The 20,382-nt window shown below is 47.4% G+C and overlaps 2 protein-coding genes and 1 non-coding gene across 10 annotated transcripts in view; all 3 read right to left on the bottom strand.

Moving 5' to 3' along the window:
• Nucleotides 1-20,382, bottom strand: part of LOC127039398 (zinc finger protein 501-like) — a 110,439-nt gene that overhangs the window by 7,648 nt on the left and 82,409 nt on the right. Inside the window, exons 2-5 of one of the 8 annotated variants that reach the window (XR_007770955.1) lie at nt 16,614-16,696; nt 13,200-13,326; nt 9,184-9,300; nt 6,261-8,814 (exon numbers count right to left, since the gene is read on the bottom strand). Coding sequence is in view for 6 of the 8 variants with exons in the window: in XM_050933102.1 (XP_050789059.1) it covers nt 7,691-8,814; nt 9,184-9,300; nt 13,200-13,326; nt 16,614-16,637 (1,392 nt within the window). In the remaining 2 variants the exon portion in view is untranslated. Of the gene's footprint in view, nt 1-5,114; nt 8,815-9,183; nt 9,301-13,199; nt 13,327-16,613; nt 16,697-20,382 lie in introns of those variants that run through there. The other 7 variants (XR_007770956.1, XM_050933102.1, XM_050933101.1 and 4 more) reach the window with 7 other exon arrangements.
• The window catches only part of LOC127039361 (zinc finger protein 345-like), a 255,743-nt gene that overhangs the window by 227,210 nt on the left and 8,151 nt on the right, over nt 1-20,382 (bottom strand). The gene's annotated exons all lie outside the window — the stretch shown is intronic.
• On the bottom strand, nt 2,747-2,820 carry TRNAT-UGU (transfer RNA threonine (anticodon UGU)). The gene has a single exon. It is a non-coding gene; the product is annotated as a tRNA-Thr (tRNA).

The following is a 20,382-nucleotide window of genomic DNA, read 5'->3' as shown; positions in this document are numbered from 1 at the left end:
CTTAGTGACTAGGGGTCAGTTTAGGACAGTGGTCCCCAATATGTGGAGCATGACTCCTAGGGAGGCACAGAGGAATGTTCATGGGGGCACCTCAGGGCCCGAGCCAGCCCCCATGGAGGGCAGGGAGGGAGCACCACACAGTCCCACTCTATCCCAGCTCTTCACCCACCCTATCCTCAACCTAAGCCCCTGGCCCAGGTGTGACCCCCTTACCTGTTTCTGCACCCCTCTCCCCAGCAAGCAACAGCCCCACTCCCAGCCCTGGTTCTCGACCGTGGTTTCCGAGGGGCCGCAGACACGGATAAAAAGGCACAATGTGAAAAGTTTGGGGACCACTGGTTTAGGGTGACATCCTGAGTTGCTTCTATGCAGTTGAATAAAAGGTATTCTTCACTCACCTACCCCTCCATCAGGACGGACTAGGTATGTTCTGCTGCCCTTCACTCATACAGGAAGGAGAGTAACATTTCATTCCACTCAATCCTATAGTGATTTGTAACCCACCACCACCAAAACTGGTCATATTGGGAAAGTGGCCCCATCATGCTGCATATCTAGGCAGAGTAGGTGTGTCTGTGCAAACACGGTCTGTTCCTGAAGTCTTTCCCCAGCTCATCTCTAGATGTGAGGGGGGAGCTCATTCAGATCCAGCTTCTGCTTAGTATTTAAAAACTCCTTAGTGTCCCTATCACTGCCAGCCTTAGATTGCTCCTCCTGTCCCTGTTCTAGCAGCTCAGATGAGGTGACTGCGTGGTTAAGGTGATAGACTGCTAATCCATTGTGCTCTGCCTGCATGGGTTCAAATCCCATCCTCATTGGATGTATTTAATCTTCACCCCTCCTTTATAGACAACCATCTCTCCCTTTGGTACAATGACAGATCAAACAATGTTGCTTCTTGCAAACAAAAACCTTCCCAGAAACTCCAGTCCCCCCTTGCTTTAAATAAAATGTCTAAATCCCACATTTCTAAAAAAAAAATTCTCTAGTCTTGTATTTCTTAGTTTTTATCTCAAAAGGTAATAGACTCATAATCTCCCCCAAACACTCTGGGACCTGCCCAAATAATTAAAATACCCTCATCCTGAGCAAGGCCACAACAGTGAACCAGAGCTAGTGTCTAGGTCAAGCTATTCTGAAGGGGGCAACTCAAACATCTTCTCCCTACTTCCCTTGGCAAAGTCTGACTGAGAAAACAAAATTCCCCAAACTGAAAATTTTCTGCTGAAAAACCAGTAGTAGTTTGGGGACTTTGATTTGAATGTATTATTATTCTCTTCTGATTTCTGAATTATTTCAATGAAGTGTTTGTCCACCAGATGCGTTTACAGGTGTTGAGTTGTGGGGGAAAGAGGCCAACTCATGATGTCTCTACCCTTCTTTCATAGTTTCTTCCAACTTGCTAGGAAGTACCTTTGCTAGGATGTGAGTCAAGCAGTGTCCATTGTTGCTGTGCTATCTCGGAGAAGTCTGCATTGTACACGGTTCCTGGGATAGTCCTTGGGAATGTGGATCCCTTTAATGGGCCAGCAGCGAGTCTGGCTTCTCCATTGTCACACCTGACAGGCTGGTGGTGGGCATTTCCCAACCTCATAACATATTTCAGTAACTCACACAGAACAAAACTTCATAACTTCCCAACCAATGCTACACACGCAGTCCAACATGATATTAAGGTTCAACAAACCAAGACTTTTGAAATGATACCTCACCAGGCAGACTTTGTACAAACCGTGCCATCATTATATGAGTGGTGAATATGGGGCTTCCAGGTGGTGCTTTGAGCACAGCATGCCACACCTGGGCTGACATTGCAATGGAGACGTACCCGTAGAGTCCATCTCTTCTGGGATAAAGATGGCAGCATGGCTGTTCTGTGTCATCTGACTTGGGCTTATGGAGTTAAAGCTGTGGGGCTAAAAACTGTGGTGCAGATACTTGTGTTCACATTGAAGCCTGGGTTTGGAAACCCTCACTCCTCGTGGCGTCTCTGAGGTTGGGCTCAAGTCCATATGTCTGCACTGTAATTTTATAATCTTGCAGTCCAAGCCCCATAAGCCTGAGTCAGCTGGCCAGGTTTTGAGACAGGTGCCTTGGGTGTGTTAATCGCAGTGTAGACATGACATTAGGCTACGTCTCTAGTGCAATGAAACACCCACGACTGGCCTGTGTCAGATTAATCAGGATCATACAGCTTGGGCTGTAGTAAAGTTGCAGTGTCCGTGTCTCAGCTCAGTCTCAGTCCCCTGCTCTAGGAGCCCAGAAGGTTGGGAGGGAGTTTAGCGAGTGGAAATGGTAAAATCGCAGTGGAGTATTACCCTGGACTCATGGCATTTCTCCATTGGTCTGTCTGCTTTGGGGCAGGGACAATAACACGTCCTGCTGCATTCGTTATTTCAAAGGGCGGTTTAGGATTTTCATTCTCAAATACGGTGCACAAAGCAGGACTCAACCCTCGGCATAAACTAAACAAGCTGCCCACTGATTCTGGCAGCCACAAAAAGCATTTGGTGTGAGAGCTCAGACCTGCCCCTGTCCCAGAGGGAGGGGGTCGTCTGCGAGGGGACTGGACTACTGACCTATCAGCTCCTAACTCCCAAACTTTCAGTAACTCTATTATCAGTGCCTGTGAGTGTAATTTAAACCATAAAAACAGCCACACCGGGCTAGATCAAAGGTCCATCTAGCTCTGAATCTTGTCCTCTGACAGTAGCCAATAGCAGGTGTCCCAAAAAGCTACTCTACAAGGCACCACTGGGAGTTGAACCCAGAATCTCCTGTTTACAAAACAGGTGCTTTAACCAGCTAAGCCACGTTGCCTACTGACGGGTACTTGGTTGTCATAGTTTTTGTTCCTATGGCAACTGAGTTAGATTATTAGGGGCTAGCCCAGCCAGTTTTGGCCCGTTAGGCGAGCTCTGTGTCTGTAAATAAATGGCAGTTTTGTTAGCTGTCTGCTCTCTGGCCTCAAGTGATTTCTTCCTAAACCGGCTGCCCCCAGGGATATAACAAGTGGCTATGAGGATGGGATTCCGGTGCTGCTCCAGCAACAGAAGGAAGTAGAAGTCAAGGTACAGAACAAACAAACAAACAAACTGCATGTTTGCACTGACTGTGAAAGTGAAACTAAAAATCATGGCTACTCTGAAAGGACCACTGGAACCTTTTGATGAGAATATAGAGCAGTGGCCTGCGTATACTGAGTGTTTTGAGCTTTTTGTTATTGCAATCCGTGGCCCCACAAAGTCACGGGACCTCCTGGTCAACCTCTTCCTCGTCCTGGCTAAACTGGCCATCTACGCAACCAGGGAGGGGGTTGGCCGATGGGGACGCTGGTGACTGTGGGGCTTGTTTCCAATCCTTGGTCCGTTCACGTATCTGGGCGGAGTTCCTCTGGGCGACGTCCACTGGCTCCCTTGACGCCTTTGAGGAGCAGTGGGCGCTGTCCGGGGTTCTCTGTTCGGTGTCCCCATTAGGTTCCCTTCTTATGATCCTTTGACCGCATTCCTGCCCCTGTTCTTTTATTAGTTCTCCCTCAGAATCAGTGGGTTTCTGAGGTCCTGTAGATCCTCCCCTTCGGCTGTGCAGGGGGGATCCTTTAGCATTGGGCAGGCTTCCGCCAGCCCAGTTCCCAGAAACCCAATAGGTACAGGAAGCGCTCTGTGTCCTCGGGCTGTCCTGCCGGCTGGAGCTCTCCCCCTTCTCTGGCTACTCTGCTGGCTGGAGCTTCTTCTCCCTTCCTGGGCTGCTACTGCTGGCAGGAGTGCTCCTTCCTTGGACTACTAGTGCTGCTGCTGAGCGAGGGGTGGGGGGGCCTTGCTGGTCGGCCCCCACTCCCCCACCTCTGGAGGGAGAAGCCAGGACCCCAGTACTACCAGTACAGCTACAACCTGTGGGGGGGGGGGGTCCTTCCTGCCTGGCCACCAAGGTTGCTGGAACTGCTGCTGCTGCTGCTGGAGCTGTGTTTGTCCTGGAGAGCTGCTGGAGCCTGGAGGAAGAAGAGGACTGAGAAGACCACCAGTTGCTGGGGGAGCGCACAGGACTCTGGAGACACTGTGCAGGGGGCCATCGAGGACTGAGTAATTCTCTAACTGTACACCCCACAAATTCCGTTTAGCTATGGGTCTAATAATTCAGCTCTACAATTTCACCCCATGTGCCTGGTGTTGAAGTTAGCCTTAGTGGCCTGTAATTGCCAGCTGCATCTCTGGAGCCTTTTTTATACACTGCTCCAGGCAGGGACTAACGGCAGCCCCAGACTTTCCCTTTCTCCCTTCTGGGAATTCAAGTTCAAGTTCTACAAGGAGCTAAAGAAGCCTCAACCCTGCATCTGAATTCATGTCACATTTCTCACTACCCGACACAAACAAATGTCATTTCAATCCCAGGTGAGTCCACTTCAGTCATTCCTCAGCCCCATTCCTTCACTCTTCTGCCTTAGCTTAGGGCATTCCGCCACCGTGGGCATTTCATGTCCCTCCTCAGTTTCACATACAGACACAATTTCTTTTGCCGTTCAACGAACAGCAAAACCTTTCTGTGTCTCTAGTCTGAGCCAGGGCATTCAATTCCATTGAAACCTTCTCTCTGCAATGGCAACGGTCAGACAGAGGGGACGTGGCCACCTTCAGCCCTGAGAGTGAGATATTCACTCTCCTCTTTCTTCAAGCTGCTGCTGTTAGTCCATAATACATGTACCATGGAATAAAAAGCTGAGTTTACTCCACGGTGAGGAAAGAAAGGAGCCACCAACTCCCCCAAAAATCTCTGTGCCCCAAAGAGAACCTGCCCCTGCTATTGGAATCACTGATGTGCTTCAGCTACAGTGGGGAAAATATCTGCTCTCACAGGGGTATAGCTCAGTGGTACAGTGTTTGACTTCAGATCAAGGGGTCCTTGCTTCAAATCCAAGTGCCCTTTAATAAGCCTCATTTTTTTATTTTTATTTTTGAAAAAAGGGAAAACATTTTCATTTCTATTATCCATTATGTTCAGGAGCTCCACTATACGGGAATGCTTGAAATGAATGTCAAAACTCCACATTTCACTGTCCAAATGCATAAAAATCTAGCAAACTTGTCCATCAGCTGAAATCAGTTCCAATCCTCTAAGTGTCTGCTTTATGTTTTCATCCATTAAACAAAGGGATCATAGGAATGTACATTTGCAGATCCCTCTTCTCCACAGCTGTGCTGTGCAGAAGAACCACGTTCAGTTGGGGTTCAGGAGTCTGGCGAGCAAAGGCAACTTGGTGCGGGCTAAAGTCACCGGCACTTTGGCTCCTTCACATTCAACCAGCAGCTGGGCCCCAGGACAAGGCATGAGAAGACGACAGTGGCTGTGAGCAGGAAAATAGCCCCCAAAAAGCTGGCTAAAGCTGTCAAGAACCTCAGGAAGGTCACCATGCCCATGTCTAGCATGTACTGACTGCAGCGGGGACCAAAAAGGCAGAGAAAAGCCCACAAAAGGCCTAAGCTGCCAAGCCCCAGAAGGTGATCAAAATCCTACCTAAAATCAAGATAGGATAAGGCGAAGGTCATCTCCAAAGCCAGGGCTAAGAAGGTAACACTGAGAAAGAAGTGAAGAGATTTCCATTGGGATGACTCCTGCTCCCCTAATGGCTCTTTTATGAATCACCATAGACCACCCAAAGAGATCAAAGTCCTGCACGACAAACAGCCTCATGGATGGTATAATGAAGTAGTGGCAAAGGGGGAAGTGTTTCTCTTCCAGATGGGAAGTGCTGTGTTTTGTGTAACACCTGCCAGGTGAGTGGTGCACTGACAGGGCAGCTGCCCATAGCTCCCACAGGAGCTCATTCTCCTCAGTCTGCTTCTGCTGTTATCTCAGAGCCAGCACTAGTGGGAGTGTGTCCCTGTCACTTCACCAGCTCTAGAACAGGCTCTGTCTGCATCACAGCTCCGATTAATCCCACTTTTTTAATGTATTCCTACTGCGATACTCTCCCACTTCTCTGCATCATTCTAACATTCCCATCAGAGACTGACTATGGGGAGGAATGGACTAATTTGTTTGACATTCGGTAAGTTGCCATAGTATGTGACTGAAACCTCTGCTGGAGGTGGGCAGGAGCCTGTTACACACACAAAATAGCTAAGCTTTACCAAACTACCTGCTACACATTCAAACCTTCCTGTACACATACAATAGAAATTGGGGCACTGAGAAATGGCAACTTGCCTTTAACATAGATCACTGTTTTCTGTACTTCCAGAGGCATTGAAATAGAAGCATATTACCTTTCAACAGCTGCTATTTCATGTTCAGCAGCAAAGCCTCTGTCAATTTACCACCCATAGAGCTGATTGTTTCTAACTGCAGGGTTAGCCAGACCATTCAGTAACATTATCGCTCTGTTTACAAAGCTTTGGTTAGTGACGAATCATGAGACTTATCCCTTCCTGCTGTAATTCCACTGACTCCAGTGTTCTCTTTCCCCAGTTCTGGTTCCAAGAAAAGAAATTAAAACAAGCTTCAGAACTAACATGCTGCGAGAAAGTGGAAATGTTGATAGCTCACATTATTCAGTTTCTTCTGTGTCTTGTGTGTGTCTATCCGCTTTGTTTGTGTGACCGGTGGGGCTTTTTGTTTGCTCCAGGCAGGTTCAACCCTGTCAGATTTGTCTGTGGGGAGGGGCCAGAGAAAATAGACACCCTGGCCTTCCAGGTTGGGGTTAGGCAAAGGAATAATAACCCTGTCCCCTAAAAAACAAAATATGTTACAGAAACAGTGGTAGGAACAGTGCTAGAGAAACTGGTTAATAATCAAAATGCCCAGGCTTGAAGCAATCGGAAATACAGAATTCAAAAAGCTAAGCTCAGGGGAGATTTGGGGTTTATTCTCTGAGCTTAGCCATGTGCTATAGCACAGGGAGCAGTTTTGGAAGTCTCCCATCCCACAACTGGGGAAAGGAAAAGGATTCTTAGGTTCTAGCATGGATTGAAGGAGGACAGTGATGGGGAATAAGGGACTCTTTCAGACATATCCTAACAATGTCTGTTATAGAGGATGAAATGACATTTTTCCCTATCCCTGCCTTCCTCCTGCTCTTTGTTATAGTTCAATATATTTTAAGTGCGGAAAATAATAATGAAAATATCTGCTCTCCAGCACAACCTGAAGCAACATCAGAACAACTGGGAATGAAACAATTTGTTCCCCAAGGGAGAACTCGATGACTAACAATTGCTTTGAAATGGGGGAACAGGATAACCGTGATGCTCAGGGTTAGTTTAGACTAGGAACAGTGATGGAGTTTAAGTCAGGTCAAGGGGAAAGCTAATGCCAACCACTGCACCTGGGCTGCATCTGCACTACAACTTTTTATATTAAGATCACTAACTTGAGCAGCTAACGCCATCTACAGTCCTCGTGGATGGAAGGCACAAGTAGTTTTTGCCTCAGTGTACCTTGCTGGGATCAAACCTCTCTCCCCAACTTGGAACTCATGAACATTCCTGGCTTGAGGGATACACACTCCTATGACTCAAAAGGAAAGGAGTTGATAGAAAAGATCATAGGACTGACCCCAAAGAAGGATGAGCTGCAAAAGGCAGAAGGCGGCAACTTATCTGGTGGAGCTGAGACACCACGGTGAAGATGATGCAAAAATCACTATGTGGGAATTAACTAATGTGATTTTTTTTTAAAAAAATCGTTTTTGCCAACCCTAGTCAAGAGATTTATTACAATTCTCTCTTCTGTGCATTTTCTGATGTCTAATGAGCCTTGAGCGCTGACTGAAGCTTTGCTCGCACTCAGAGCATGTGTAGGGCATCTCCCTTGTGTGGATTCTACGATGTGTGTTCAGGGTAGAGCTCCGATTGAAGCTTTTCCCACACTCAGAGCATGTGTAGGGCGTCTCTCTTGTGTGCATTCTCTGATGTCTGATAAGGTTTGAGCACCGATTGAAGCTTTTCCCACACTCAGCGCATGTGTAGGGCGTCTCTCCTGTGTGGATTCTACAATGTCTGATAAGGTGTGAGCGCTGACTGAAGCTTTTCTCACACTCAGCGCATGTGTAGAGCGTCTCTCCTCTGTGGATTTTCTGATGTGTGTTAAGGTGTGAGCGCTGACTGAAGCTTTTCCCGCACTCAGAGCATGTGTAGGGCATCTCCCTTGCGTGGATTCTCTGATGTCCGATAAGGTGTGAGCTCCGATTAAAGCTTCTCCCGCACTCAGAGCATGTGTAAGGCATCTCTCCTGTGTGGATTCTACGATGTGTGTTCAGGGTAGAGCTCCGATTGAAGCTTTTCCCACACTCAGTGCATGTGTAGGGCGTCTCTCCTGTGTGGATTCTACGATGTGTGTTCAGGGTAGAGCTCTGATTGAAGCTTTTCCCACACTCTGTGCATGTGTAGGGCGTCTCTCCTGTGTGGATTCTACAATGTGTGTTCAGGGTAGAGCTCTGATTGAAGCTTCTCCCACACTCAGCGCATGTGTAGGGCGTCTCTCCTGTGTGGATTCTATGATGTGTGATAAGGTGTGAGCTCCGATTGAAGCTTTTCCCGCACTCAGTGCACGTGTAGCATGTCTCGTCCAAGTTGATTCTACCGCTTGCTTTAAGGACTGAGAGGCTACTAAAGTTTCCCTCTGGCTTCCCCTGAGTCTCACAGGCTTTTGGTTTTTCTGGGAGTGCACAACTCCTGGAAACATTCTCTTTGGATCTTCCTGATGACATTCCATGTGATTCTCTTTGCTCAGCATCTTCCTGATGGGGTTTCTCCTCCTCATTCTCACTCACCATCCCATCACCTGATGGGAGACAGAGAGAATCCAGACACAGGTCACTACCTGCACCGGAAAGAAAGAAAATCTCAGAGAGAGGAATGGAAAAAGGGATGAACAATCGAAAATATGTGTGGGAGAGATCAAACCTATCAGGAGCTGATTTTCCCCAAAACCTTCCCCAGAGGAGAGAGGAAGGGATCAGTTTTGGTCTGCATCTCACGAGAACACTCAGAGGAAAGCGAGATCGGGGAGCGACCTGCTGCCAGTTGTGAGTCAGAATAGGATGGAAGCCAGGAGTGACATCTGCCATAATGATTCCACATCTGCAGGGAACAATCCTGAACTTGGAGAGCTCACAGGGTCTTTGTAGGACATCCCAAATGTTTCCTGCATTCCCACACAGTTGTTGAGTTGGTTTAACCAAGTCCTCACCTGTGCAGGCAGCTCTTGGAAGCACTTCTTTCTCAGAGCCACGGAGGTCTGGAACCCACGGCTCTTCCCCTCGTTCCACCTGGGAGATCATATCAGGTTTGGAAACTGGAAACCCTACTGCAGGCAAAGAAAACCAGGGAGGTCAGTAGAATTTGTGGGATACTTGTCACAAAGAATAGTCCATGGTTTTAACCCCCAGCTCATTGTTAAGCAGTAACATCCCAAGGCCAGCTTCCTTGCTTCAAAGAGGCAGGAGAGTTATTACGATTATAAATCATATTCATTACATTATTGCTAAGGAGCAACTAACAGTGGGTCCACATTGTGCTAGGACAAGTACAAACACAGAATAGTAGATGGCCCATGCCCTGAAGAATTTAAAATCTAAATACACAAGACAGGCACAGAATGGGATAAGGGACAGAACCCACTGTTAGAATAGAGATATTCAGGCCTGCCTGTAAAGCCTATAGTTTAAGAACTTAGGTGTATTTTTATCACTGAGCTACTTACAGGAGTATGAAAACAAAGAATCAAAATCACTGTCTGTATTTGTAAGGGCCTTCTCTTACCGTGACAGTCTGAGGCCTTGTCCTTAGGCTAAGGCCTTTGATTAAGCAGCAGGGGCAGCCATAAGCTGGGAAGCAAAGGGTCACATTCTCACATCCCAAACCAGTCACATTGAAATAAGATGCTATTGGGCTGTTAGGAAGATGATCCTGTCCTGATAGTGCCCAGCACTACCAGATAAAGAAACAGATCTTAAGATGGTTAAAGAATACTTAGTTTAATAGCAGCCTGGTTTGGCAAGAAATCACTACTCAATGCTTGTGGTTGTGAAACTCTCACTTTTGTATTTTTTTATCTTTATGGCCACCGCTTTACAATGTTAATATGTCTGGTTCTCTAATTGTTTTTGTCTGCTGTATAATTAATTTTGCTAGGTGTAAGTTAATTAGGTAGTGGGATACAGTTGGTTAGAGAATTATGTTTCAATGTGTTAGGATTGGTTAATTAAATTTCAGTACAATGATTGGTTAAGCAAAGGTATAGCTGAGAATATTACTATATAAAGTGAGTCAAACAGGAGGGGGAACAGGAACAGGGAAACAGGGCAAATGCTCTGCGGCATCAGAGCTCATAGATTCTAGGGTCAGAAAGGACCAATGTGATCATCTAGTCCGACCTCCTGCATAAAGCAGGCCACAGAATCCAATCCATCCTCTTTTAGAACAAACCTCTAACCTATTCCTGAGTTATTTAAGTCTTCAAATTGTGGTTTGAAGACCTCAAGCTGCAGAGAATCCACCAGCAAGTGACCCATGCCCCACGCTGCAGAGGAAGGCGAAAAACCTCCAGGGCCTCTACCAATCTGCCCTGGAGGAAAATTCCTTCCCGACCCCAGATATGGCGATCAGCTAAACCCTGAGCATGTGGGCAAGACTCACCAGGTAGCACTCAGGAAAGAATTCCCTGCAGTAACTCAGATCCTATCCTATCCCATCCAACATCCCATCATCAACCACTGGGCATACTTATCTGCTGATAATCAAAGATCGATTGCCAAAATTAGGCTATCCCATCATACTATCCCTTCCATAAACTTATCAAGCTTAATCTTAAAGCCAGATATGTCTTTTGCCCCCACTAATCCCCTTGGAAGGCTGTTCCAGAACGTCACTCCTCTAATGGTTAGAAACTTTCATCTAATTTCAAGTCTAAACTTCCTAGTGTCCAGTTTATACCCATTTGTTCTTGTGTCTATATTGGTACTCAGCTTAAATAATTCCTCTCCCTCCCTAATATTAATCCCTCTGATATATTTATAAAGAGCAAGCATATCCCCCCTCAGCCTTCTTTTGGCTAGACTAAACAAGCCAAGCTCTTTGAGTCTCCTTTCATATGACAGGTTTTCCATTCCTCGGATCATCCTAGTAGCCCGTCTCTGAACCTGTTCCAGTTTGAATTCATCCTTCTTAAACATGGGAGAGTAGAACTGCACGCAGTATTCCAGGTGGGGTCTCATCAGTGCCTTATATAACGGTACTAACACCTTTTTATCTTTCCTGGAAATACTTTGCCTGATGCATCCTAAAACCGCATTAGCTTTTTTAATGGCCATATCACATTGGCGGCTCATAGTCATCCTGTGATCTACCAATACCCCAAGGTCCTTCTCCTCCTCTCTTGCTTCCAACTGATGCGTCCCCAATGTATATCTAACCTTCTTATTATTAATCCCTAAGTGCATGACCTTGCACTTTTCACTATTAAATTTCATCCTATTACTATTACTCCAGTTTACAAGGTTGTCCAGATCTTCCTGTATGATATCCTGGTCCTTCTCCGTGTTAGCAATACCCCCCAGCTTCGCATCATCCGCAAACTTTATTAGCACATTCCCACTTTTTGTGCCAAGCTCAGTAATAAAAAGGTTAAATAAGATTGGTCGAAAAACCGATCCTTGAGGAACTCCACTAGTAACCTCCTTCCAGCTGGTAAGGGTGACATGAGGAAAATGCTCTGCGGTCTCAGAGCAGATAAGGGGGAAACGGCACCGAAGACCCCAGGCCCCCTGAATCATCTGGGCAGCCCTGGGTGACAGTCATTCTCTTGTCTCTGTTGGGTATTAGATTGATGTAGGTTACTCCCAGTGAGTCCTAAATGACCCATTCATATCACCCCATGACAGCTATGTGACAAAACACCTCACGTCTCCTGCTCTTTATAATCATAGCAATACCAATCACAGCAGGAAACTGAGGTGTGTATTGGCATCATACAAGTATCACCAAAAGTCCCACCTCTGTCTCACACACACTGCTCACAGCCCCTGGAGAGAAAGCAAAGCACAGGAACTGGACGTTAATCCAGCAAACACAGTGGAGGACAAGCTGCAATCCTCACACACTGGTCAAAAAGGAGACGTATGTGGGTCCCTGCCCATAGAGAGGGGCTGGCTAGAGGTCTGATACCTGAGGAGCCATTCCTTGAGCAGACCATGGAGGCAGGTCAAAGGCTTAGCTACCCCTGAACTGTGACATTGCAAAAGCACATTTTGGGGAATTAGGAAATCTAGTGACTCAGGTGAAATGGGAGGGAGAATTAAACTCCCCCAGTGGGAGGAGAAGGCTGGGGAATTAAACGCTAACATTCAGGAGCAACAGCCTCTAATTCTTCTGAAAAAGGAGAATGTAAGAAACAAGAACTGGGCTACGTAACCTCAAGAGGGACAGGCTCAAAGATCCAAGGAGCCTGGAGGGAAGACAGCTTGTGGCTGCTGCAGATGGGAAGAGGGGGGACAAGACTCTCTCCAAACTCTCACTCTTCTTGACCCCGACCTGATTTTACGATCTATGAGCTAGTCTCACGTCTTGTGGGCAATTTTATACTTGCTAGAGGTAAGATGCCATGATCAGAGTATTACTTATTATTTTGGTACATGCGTGGAGGCAAAGAGGTGAGCATAAACAAATGGGTTATTAAGGGCAGGTCGACACTACAGCCGAGATTGATGCTCTGAGATCGATCTAGCCGTGATCGATTTAGTGATACGATTTAGTAAACGTAGCCTAAGCTTGCTACAGTTCAGGGCCTTATATTAAGTTGAGGCTTTGCGAGAGTGGTTATGCTGAAGTCTAGGATTTAGCTGAGGTTTGGGTAGGGATTCAGGGTTAAAGGTCTGGGATCCCCCACAGTTCTAGATCCCCAAACCTCTCCTCCCTCCCAATGACCCACCCAGCCCAATTCCTGGGTGCCCTTCCTCCACACTCCCCTCTGCTTCTTCCCATTACTCGCAGCCGGCACCACCTCCCGGCGCCTTGGGAGCTTCTTGTGTTCCCTCCTTATCCCTTATTACCTCCTCCCTCCCTGCTAGTGTATGGGAGATAAGGAAAAAAAGGGGGACAAAGAAACTTGTCAAAACTTGAATGATGAATAAAGGTATAAAGTTATTACTGCTCAGGTTCTTTAGAGACCCCACAGCTTCTAATAACCCAGAGGACAGGACTTCTTACCCAGCGAGGTCACCGTCTCATAGTTCTCCTGCATGACATCCCTGTAGAGGGCTCTCTGAACAGAGTCCAGAAGAGCCCATTCCTCCCTAGTGAAATACACAGCCACCTCCTCGAAAGTCACCGGCCCCTGAAAAAGAAAGAGTCCAACACTCAGGACCTGCTGCCCCACTCACAACCCCACTATTCATAGAACAGCAGCACCAGGTAAATGGAAGCTCCAGGAGGCACATGTTAACAGAGTCCCACCCCACCTTGCCTAGAGCAGCCAGGAGGAAGAGAGAACCTTTGTGTCTCCCAGCTGACAGACGGAAGCAGGGTCATCACATTGATCACATAGCTACTAGCCAAAGCTTAATATAGGAGATGGGGCTGTCTCTGGAGCCTGCTGGTAGCTCCCTGGTAGGAATCCCAACACTCTCCAAATAAAATATATGGAAGAAAGGGGAACTCAAAAGTAAAGAATAGAAGTTCGAAGGTCAGAATTGTAGAAAGTTGGCAAGAGAAGCTATCAGAAATCAGTGATCAACCAATGAAAATAAGAAAGAAGTTTTTAAAAGGACAAAATTAATCCTAACAATGGTCCAGATAACTAGAGTTTTGAAAGACCTGCTGGAGGAGCATGGTGGACTGTTAATGTTGATTTTAATTAGGACTTGGAACACTTGGGAAATTTCAGAAGACTGGAATAAAGCTAATGCAGTGCCAATATTTAAAAAGTATAGAAGAGATGACGCAGCTAATAACACATGTGTCAGTCTGAAATCGATACTGGGCAAGAGAATGGAGCAGCCAATACTGGATTTCACTAAGAAAGAAAGGAGGGTAATATAATTAGTACCCATTAAAAAGGTTTAGACACAATAGATCCTATCAAACTAACTGGATATCCTTATTGGATGAGATCAAAAGTTTACTTGCAGCTAATAATCCTGATGTAATATATGTAGGCACATGAGTTGGTTCAGTACAATATTTTGAGTAGAAAGATACAAAATACACAGGGCATACATTAAATAGATTAAAAACTGAGATTTTAAATAGGGAACCATGGTCGAGTGGATTTCTTTCTAGCGGGTTCCTGCAAGGATTGGATCTTGGCCCTGTGCTATTTAACATTCTTATCAATGACCTGGAAGAGAATATAAAATCATCACCGATAAAGTTTGCAGTTGCCACAAAGACTAGGGATGGAGGTAACTAATGAAGTGTCATGAGGTTCAGGTTTCAGTACTGGGAGTCTGGGAAGTTGTCCCAGCCCTGGCTGGAGGGTTATTTCCTGTTCCATAAAGAGGGGAAGTTTCATTCCCAAAGCCTGTGCCTTGAAATTAGAACCTATCTGACACTACAGCCAATATTCAACATAGTGCAGGATTATAATATGATTAGGACATGACTCATTTTGCACAAAGTGTCTCATGTGTGGTGTCACTGGAAAAGTTATGATTTGCTGAATATGATTATCTTACCTGTGCTATGGATATTGACTCTGTATCTATCTTTCAAATGTGCTTACTCTGGGTTAACAGCCACAACGAGCCTTTCAGGTACAACAATGAAGAAGTCAGACAGTGTTCATGGCTCATCAACAAAGACAATGGACTGTGGAAGAGCTTACCCCTCCTGTGAACGGTTCAGCCAGTCTAGGAGTCATGGCTACTGTGACTCAGCAGGGCATGTGACCAGACCACATGACAATGAACTTCATTTTGCTACCTGTATTTTTCCACAAACCGGACTGGGAACTGAGGTTAGAACAAAGGGTTCCTGCCATATGGAAAAGCTACATAAGGTGGAGTGTGACATCAGCTCTTGGCCTCATTCCACGCACAAGAGAACTCCTGGAAACACCTGAGGAATGAACACTGAACTGGGGGAAGTGCTGGTTCCAGGGTAAAGGGATTTCTAGCTTGTGTTTGGAAACTTGGTAGACTGCTTGTATCATCAGTCAGGGTGAGAAATTGCTAATTCACATTCTATCCAGATAGTATGTTAGGCTTGGTTTGAGTTTTCGGTTATTTGCTAGGTAATCTGCTTTGATCTGTTTGCTAACACTTATTGCTGGGAAATTGGCTGTTGTCTTCTCTCTCTCCTTGAGTGGCTTAGGTAACGCACTCAGGTAGCTTAGTTGGCTGCATGGAGCCACCTGCTGTCGAGTTGAGTGATAACAGGCCGTGGAGAGACAGGCTGAATCTCCAGCAAAGCAGTGTGAGAAGGGCCAGCCCGGCTCGAGGGTTAGAGGGCACAGCGGTTCCCAGAAGCCCCCCAGACTGCACCCCGGGGTGACAACCCATCACAGCCTAAAGTACACAAGTCTCAGCAGTTTTGTCACATCCTGTCCCCTTCCCTTTCTCCACTAAAGATATTTCCTGCCTCCCACCACCTCTAGCAGATCCCACCAGTGGTGAGCTCCAGCCGGTTCGCATGAACAGGTTGTTAAATTTAGAAGCCTTTTTAGAACAGGTTGTCCCAGGACTACTGGTTCTAAAAAAGCTTTTAAATTTAACAAAGGCTTGGGCAGTTGTCCACCCGGCCCCCAGCCCCAGCTCACCTCCCCCTCTCCTCTGAAAGCTCCATCCTCCTTCTCCTCCCCATCCCCTGCTTCCTGCGAACCAAATGTTCAAGGGAAGCCTGAAACAAGCAGCAGGCAGGTAACCTGGTCCGGGGGGGCGGGGTGATGGCATGTATGGCTCAGTCCGGCTCCACCTGTGCGGCTCCACATGGCCATGGTCAAGCGCCCCAGCCGGGTCCCGTCTACGCACCCCTGGCTCGGGGCTGGTCCCGGCCGAGCGGCTCCGACCCAGCCCAGCTCAGGTCCCACAGCACCGCAGCACCCCAGCCGAGCAGCTCCAGCCTGGCTCGGGGAGTTGGGTCCTGCGGCGTCAGTCGCGGTCCCGGCCGAGCTGTCCCAGTCCTGGCCCCAGGCAGTGTGGTAAGGGGCAGGGAGCAGGGAGGGGGTGTTTGGTGGGTTGTGGGGGGTGGATAGGGGTCGGGGCGGTCAGAGGGCAGGGAACAAGGGAATTGAATGGGGGCAAGGGTCCTAGAGGGCAGTCAAGAAGGAGCAGGGGTTGGATGAGGTGGTGGGGGGCAGTCAGGGAGAGAGAGAAGGGATGGTTGGATGGGGCAGAGGTTCCGAGGGGGCATGAAGAATGAGAGGAGGAGTTTGATGGGGCGGTAGGGAGTAGTCGGGGACAGGGAAGGGGGGGATGGATCAGGGGTCCCTGGGGGGGTGTCAAGGAACAGGGGGGGTTGCATGGGGCACGACCCTCGGGGGGGCATGAGCCCCTCATGAAGTGAGGAGGAAGGAACCTGTTGTTAATATTTTGGCAGCTCATCACTGGCTCCCACCCTCCTATACATTTACCGCTTCTCTCCCTCCAAGCAGAACCCACCACCAGCTCCCTGAGAATCCCTTACCTGAGCCAGCTCCATTGCAGCCATTGCCTTCCCCCTGGGAGGATGGGATGATCTGGAGCAAAACGTGGACGTTATTCTGCAGCCTGCCAGGGTGAGAAGGCCAATGTGAGAGAATTCAGACAGGGTTTCTCTCCTTTCCACATGTTGATTCCCCCCAGGATTTCCCCTGCTAATGGACATTCTAGGTTCTGCCACACTGGGAAGCACAGAGTGACCTTATCCCAGTACAGGCCTAGCCCCCTCCTACCAGGGTGTAACCCTCTGACACATGGTGAAAAACACCCAGCAGCAGAGTCTCTCTGTTACACTTATCAAGTTTGCAGGCGATACCAAGCTGGGAGGGGTTGCAAGGACTTTAGAGGATAGAACTGAAATTCAAAATCATCTGGACAAACTGGAGAAATGGTCTGAAGTAAATAGGATGAAATTCAATAACGACAAATGCAAGTACAGCGCTTAGGAAGGAACAATCATACAAAATGGGTAATAACTGCCAAAGAAGGAGTGTTGTGGAAACGGATCTGGGGGTAATAGTGGATTAGAAGCAGAATATGAGTCAACAGAGTTACACTTTTTTTGCAACAGTAAGTATCATTTGGGGATGTATTAGCAGGAGTATTGTAAACAAGACACGAGAAGTAATTCTGTCGCTCTACTCCGCAGTGATTAGGTCTCAACTGGAGTAGTGTGTCCAGTTCTGGGGACCACATTTCAGAAAAGATGTGGACAAAATGGAGAAAGTCCAGAGAAGAGTAACAAAAATGAATAAAGTTCTAGAAAACATGGCCAATGAGGGAAGATTGAAAAAACTGGGTTTGTTGAGTCTGCAGAAGACTCAGAGGGGACATGATCACAGTTTTCAAGTACATAAAAGGTTGTTACAAGGATGCCAGAGAAAAATTGTTCTTCTGAATCGGTGAGGATAGGACAAGAAGCAATGGACTTAAATTACAGCAAGGGTGGTTTAGGATAGAGATTAGGAAAAAAACTTCCTAAATGTCAGAGTGGCTAAGCACTGGAATAAATTGTCTAGGGAGGTTGTGGAATCTCCATCACTGGGGATATTTAAGAGCAGGCTGGACAAACACCTGTCAGGGATTGTCTAGATAATATTGAGTCCTGCCTTGAGTGCAGGGGACTGGCCTAGATGACCTCTCGAGGTCCCCTTCCAGTTCTATAATTCTATGAACCAAAGGCCAGAGAAGAGCAGAATCAAAGGAGTCACTCTGGGGAATTCTCCCTGTCACTGTTCCCAAGGCAGCTCTCTCAGGTTTACAAAGCTGTTTGATGCTCCAGCCTTTATACAGTGTCTCCTGGCAGTGCCCCTTTCATGGGCTGGGCCTAGTTTTAGCTTTTGGGAAGCATGAGCCCTGGGGCTCTGAGACTGGGCCTTCTTGCCTCAGAACATCTTGTTTCTTTCTGTGGCCCCACAGTGAGTCCAAATGAGTAGATACTCCTGACAGAGACTGTGAACATAAGAATGTCAGAGCTGCCCAATGCATCAGACCAATGGTCCATCTAGCTCAGTGGCCAATGCCAGGTGCTTCAGAGAGAATGAACAGAACAGGTAATCATCAAATGATCCACCCCGTCACCCATTCCCTGCTTCTGGCAAACAGAGGCTAGAGACACCATCCCTGCCCATCCTGCCTGTGACACTGGCAGATGAGAAGTTAGCTCTTGCAAAAGCCCCCATGTCTTCATGGAACAGGGACAAACATATAGCTGGAATCAGTCTGACTCACCCGTGTTAGTATTAGGGACTAGGATTATAAGAATGTGTTTACACTTTATTGAATGCTTGTGAGTTGCTGCCTGGGTTAATATCTGACTAATTGCATTGTGAGCCTCTGTGGCTCTGTAAATCACCAGACAGGAGAGAGACTTTACCTAGGTGAAGTGCTGACTGGCAACCAAATGCATTACATCCTGCCTGGCAGGAAAGGTTCATCAACACCAGAAAGACTATTATGGGACGTTAAAGACAACAAAAGACTGTTGTTGTGCTCTTGACTTCTCATTAGCTCAGTTTGCACCTCAGAGCACATGGCAGGAAGGGGATAAAAAAACCCATACAGAAGGAACTGATTATCTGTATGCTGCTTGGACTCTGGGGGACAAAGATTCTAGGCATAAGCAAGAGATCCCAAGCTGATTAGCCTGAGTTAGTCCTAAGGAAGATACAGGGCTTGCTTATTATAGAGGCTTCTATTACCTTTTGAAATTTAAGACTGTAACTTGTCTCCAACTATAGGATTACCTGCATTAACTTCGTAAACAACTCTCGTTTCCTTTTAAATAAGTCTTAATACAGGTTATTACAGGACTGGCTACAAGTATTGTCTTTGCTGTGAGATCTAAGATTCAACTGACCTCAGTAAGTGACTGGTCCTTTGGGACAAGGTCAGGCGTGACAAAGCCCTGGCTGGGATGATTTAGTTGAGGACTGGTCTTGCTTTGAGCAGGGGGTTGGACTAGATGACCTCCTGAGGTTCCTTCCAGCCCTGATATTCTATGATTCTATGACTGGCAGTAACCTGAACATTGCTGAGATTTGTAGGCTAAGGCAGTGGTTCTCAACTAGGGGTCCTGGACCCGCTAGGGGCCACTAGCAGGTTTCAGGGCGGGTGCCAAGCAAGGCCAGTATTAGACTCACTGAGGCCCAGGGCAGAAAACTTAAGTCCCAGCGCATGGGGCTGAAGTCCAGGGCCCTGAGCCCCTACCTGGGGCTGAAGCCAAAGCCTAAGCAATGTAGATTTGTGTGGCCCCTGTGGCATGGCACCCCAAGGGAGGAAGAAAGTGGTCAGAGGACTCAGCCAGAAGGTTGAGCCCTGACACACTACTGGCTTAGAGGGTCTCTGCCAGTCAGGAAGGGCTAGCAGCGAGGGAAGACTGGCAATTGATGGTTGGAGGGGTGAAGAGGTTTGGGGTATGGTGGGGGAAGAAGCGTCTGGGACTGGATAACCTGGGGCTGGGCAGTCTCCATAGGGGACACTTGCTCCTCCTGTGCCGTTTTCACATCCTCTTGCGAGTAGAGAATGACCACCCTGTCCCCACCCCCAGAGGCAGCCGTCTCAGGACTCTCCCAAGTTCCACCCACTAACTCTCTTCTCATTTGGGGTAGAGCTCGGGGCAACAAATCACCACCAAGATGAACCCAGCTGAATGCTGCCTGTTCTGGTGCCACAGGGGCCTCTGGTGGGTGAAAGGCAGAACTGTAGCACTTCTCAGGCAGAATGTATCTTCTTCACGCCAAAAAAAAAAGAAATTCTGAGCTGGACGTGAATTCTGTGCATACCCAGTGGTGCAGAATTCCCACATGAGTAACTCACACCTGGCACAAACATAACCTGCTCACTCCCATCTCTTCTCCCTGTGGGTCGAGTCCCAGAGCTGCTGCTGTAATTAATGCACACAGGCTTTCACTCATATTAGTGCTGGCAAGACCCAATCCAGTTACAGGACTGAACCCTTATTTTCCTAGCACATGGGACAGTCTCCGCTGAGGGGGAGATGAGATGGGGAAGGGGTACAAAGGGGAAAGTTGTTGTACCCATGTTGGTCCCAGTATACCATAAAGCTATTTTTAATTGGTTCTAAAAAAATTACCTCACCCACCTTGTCTCTCCAAGAGATCTGAAAGTGGCAGAAGGAGACAAACAGGAAGACAGAGCTCAGGACTCTAAACCAAACATTTCAAACCCCTGGAAGAAACTACATTTCCCTTCTGCCACTGGGTATCTTTGTATCCTATATGAGGGACCACCCC

Source organism: Gopherus flavomarginatus, chromosome 23, assembly GCF_025201925.1.
Source record: "Gopherus flavomarginatus isolate rGopFla2 chromosome 23, rGopFla2.mat.asm, whole genome shotgun sequence".
In the NCBI taxonomy this organism is placed as follows: domain Eukaryota; kingdom Metazoa; phylum Chordata; order Testudines; family Testudinidae; genus Gopherus; species Gopherus flavomarginatus.
This window is presented reverse-complemented; position numbering and strand designations above follow the sequence as displayed.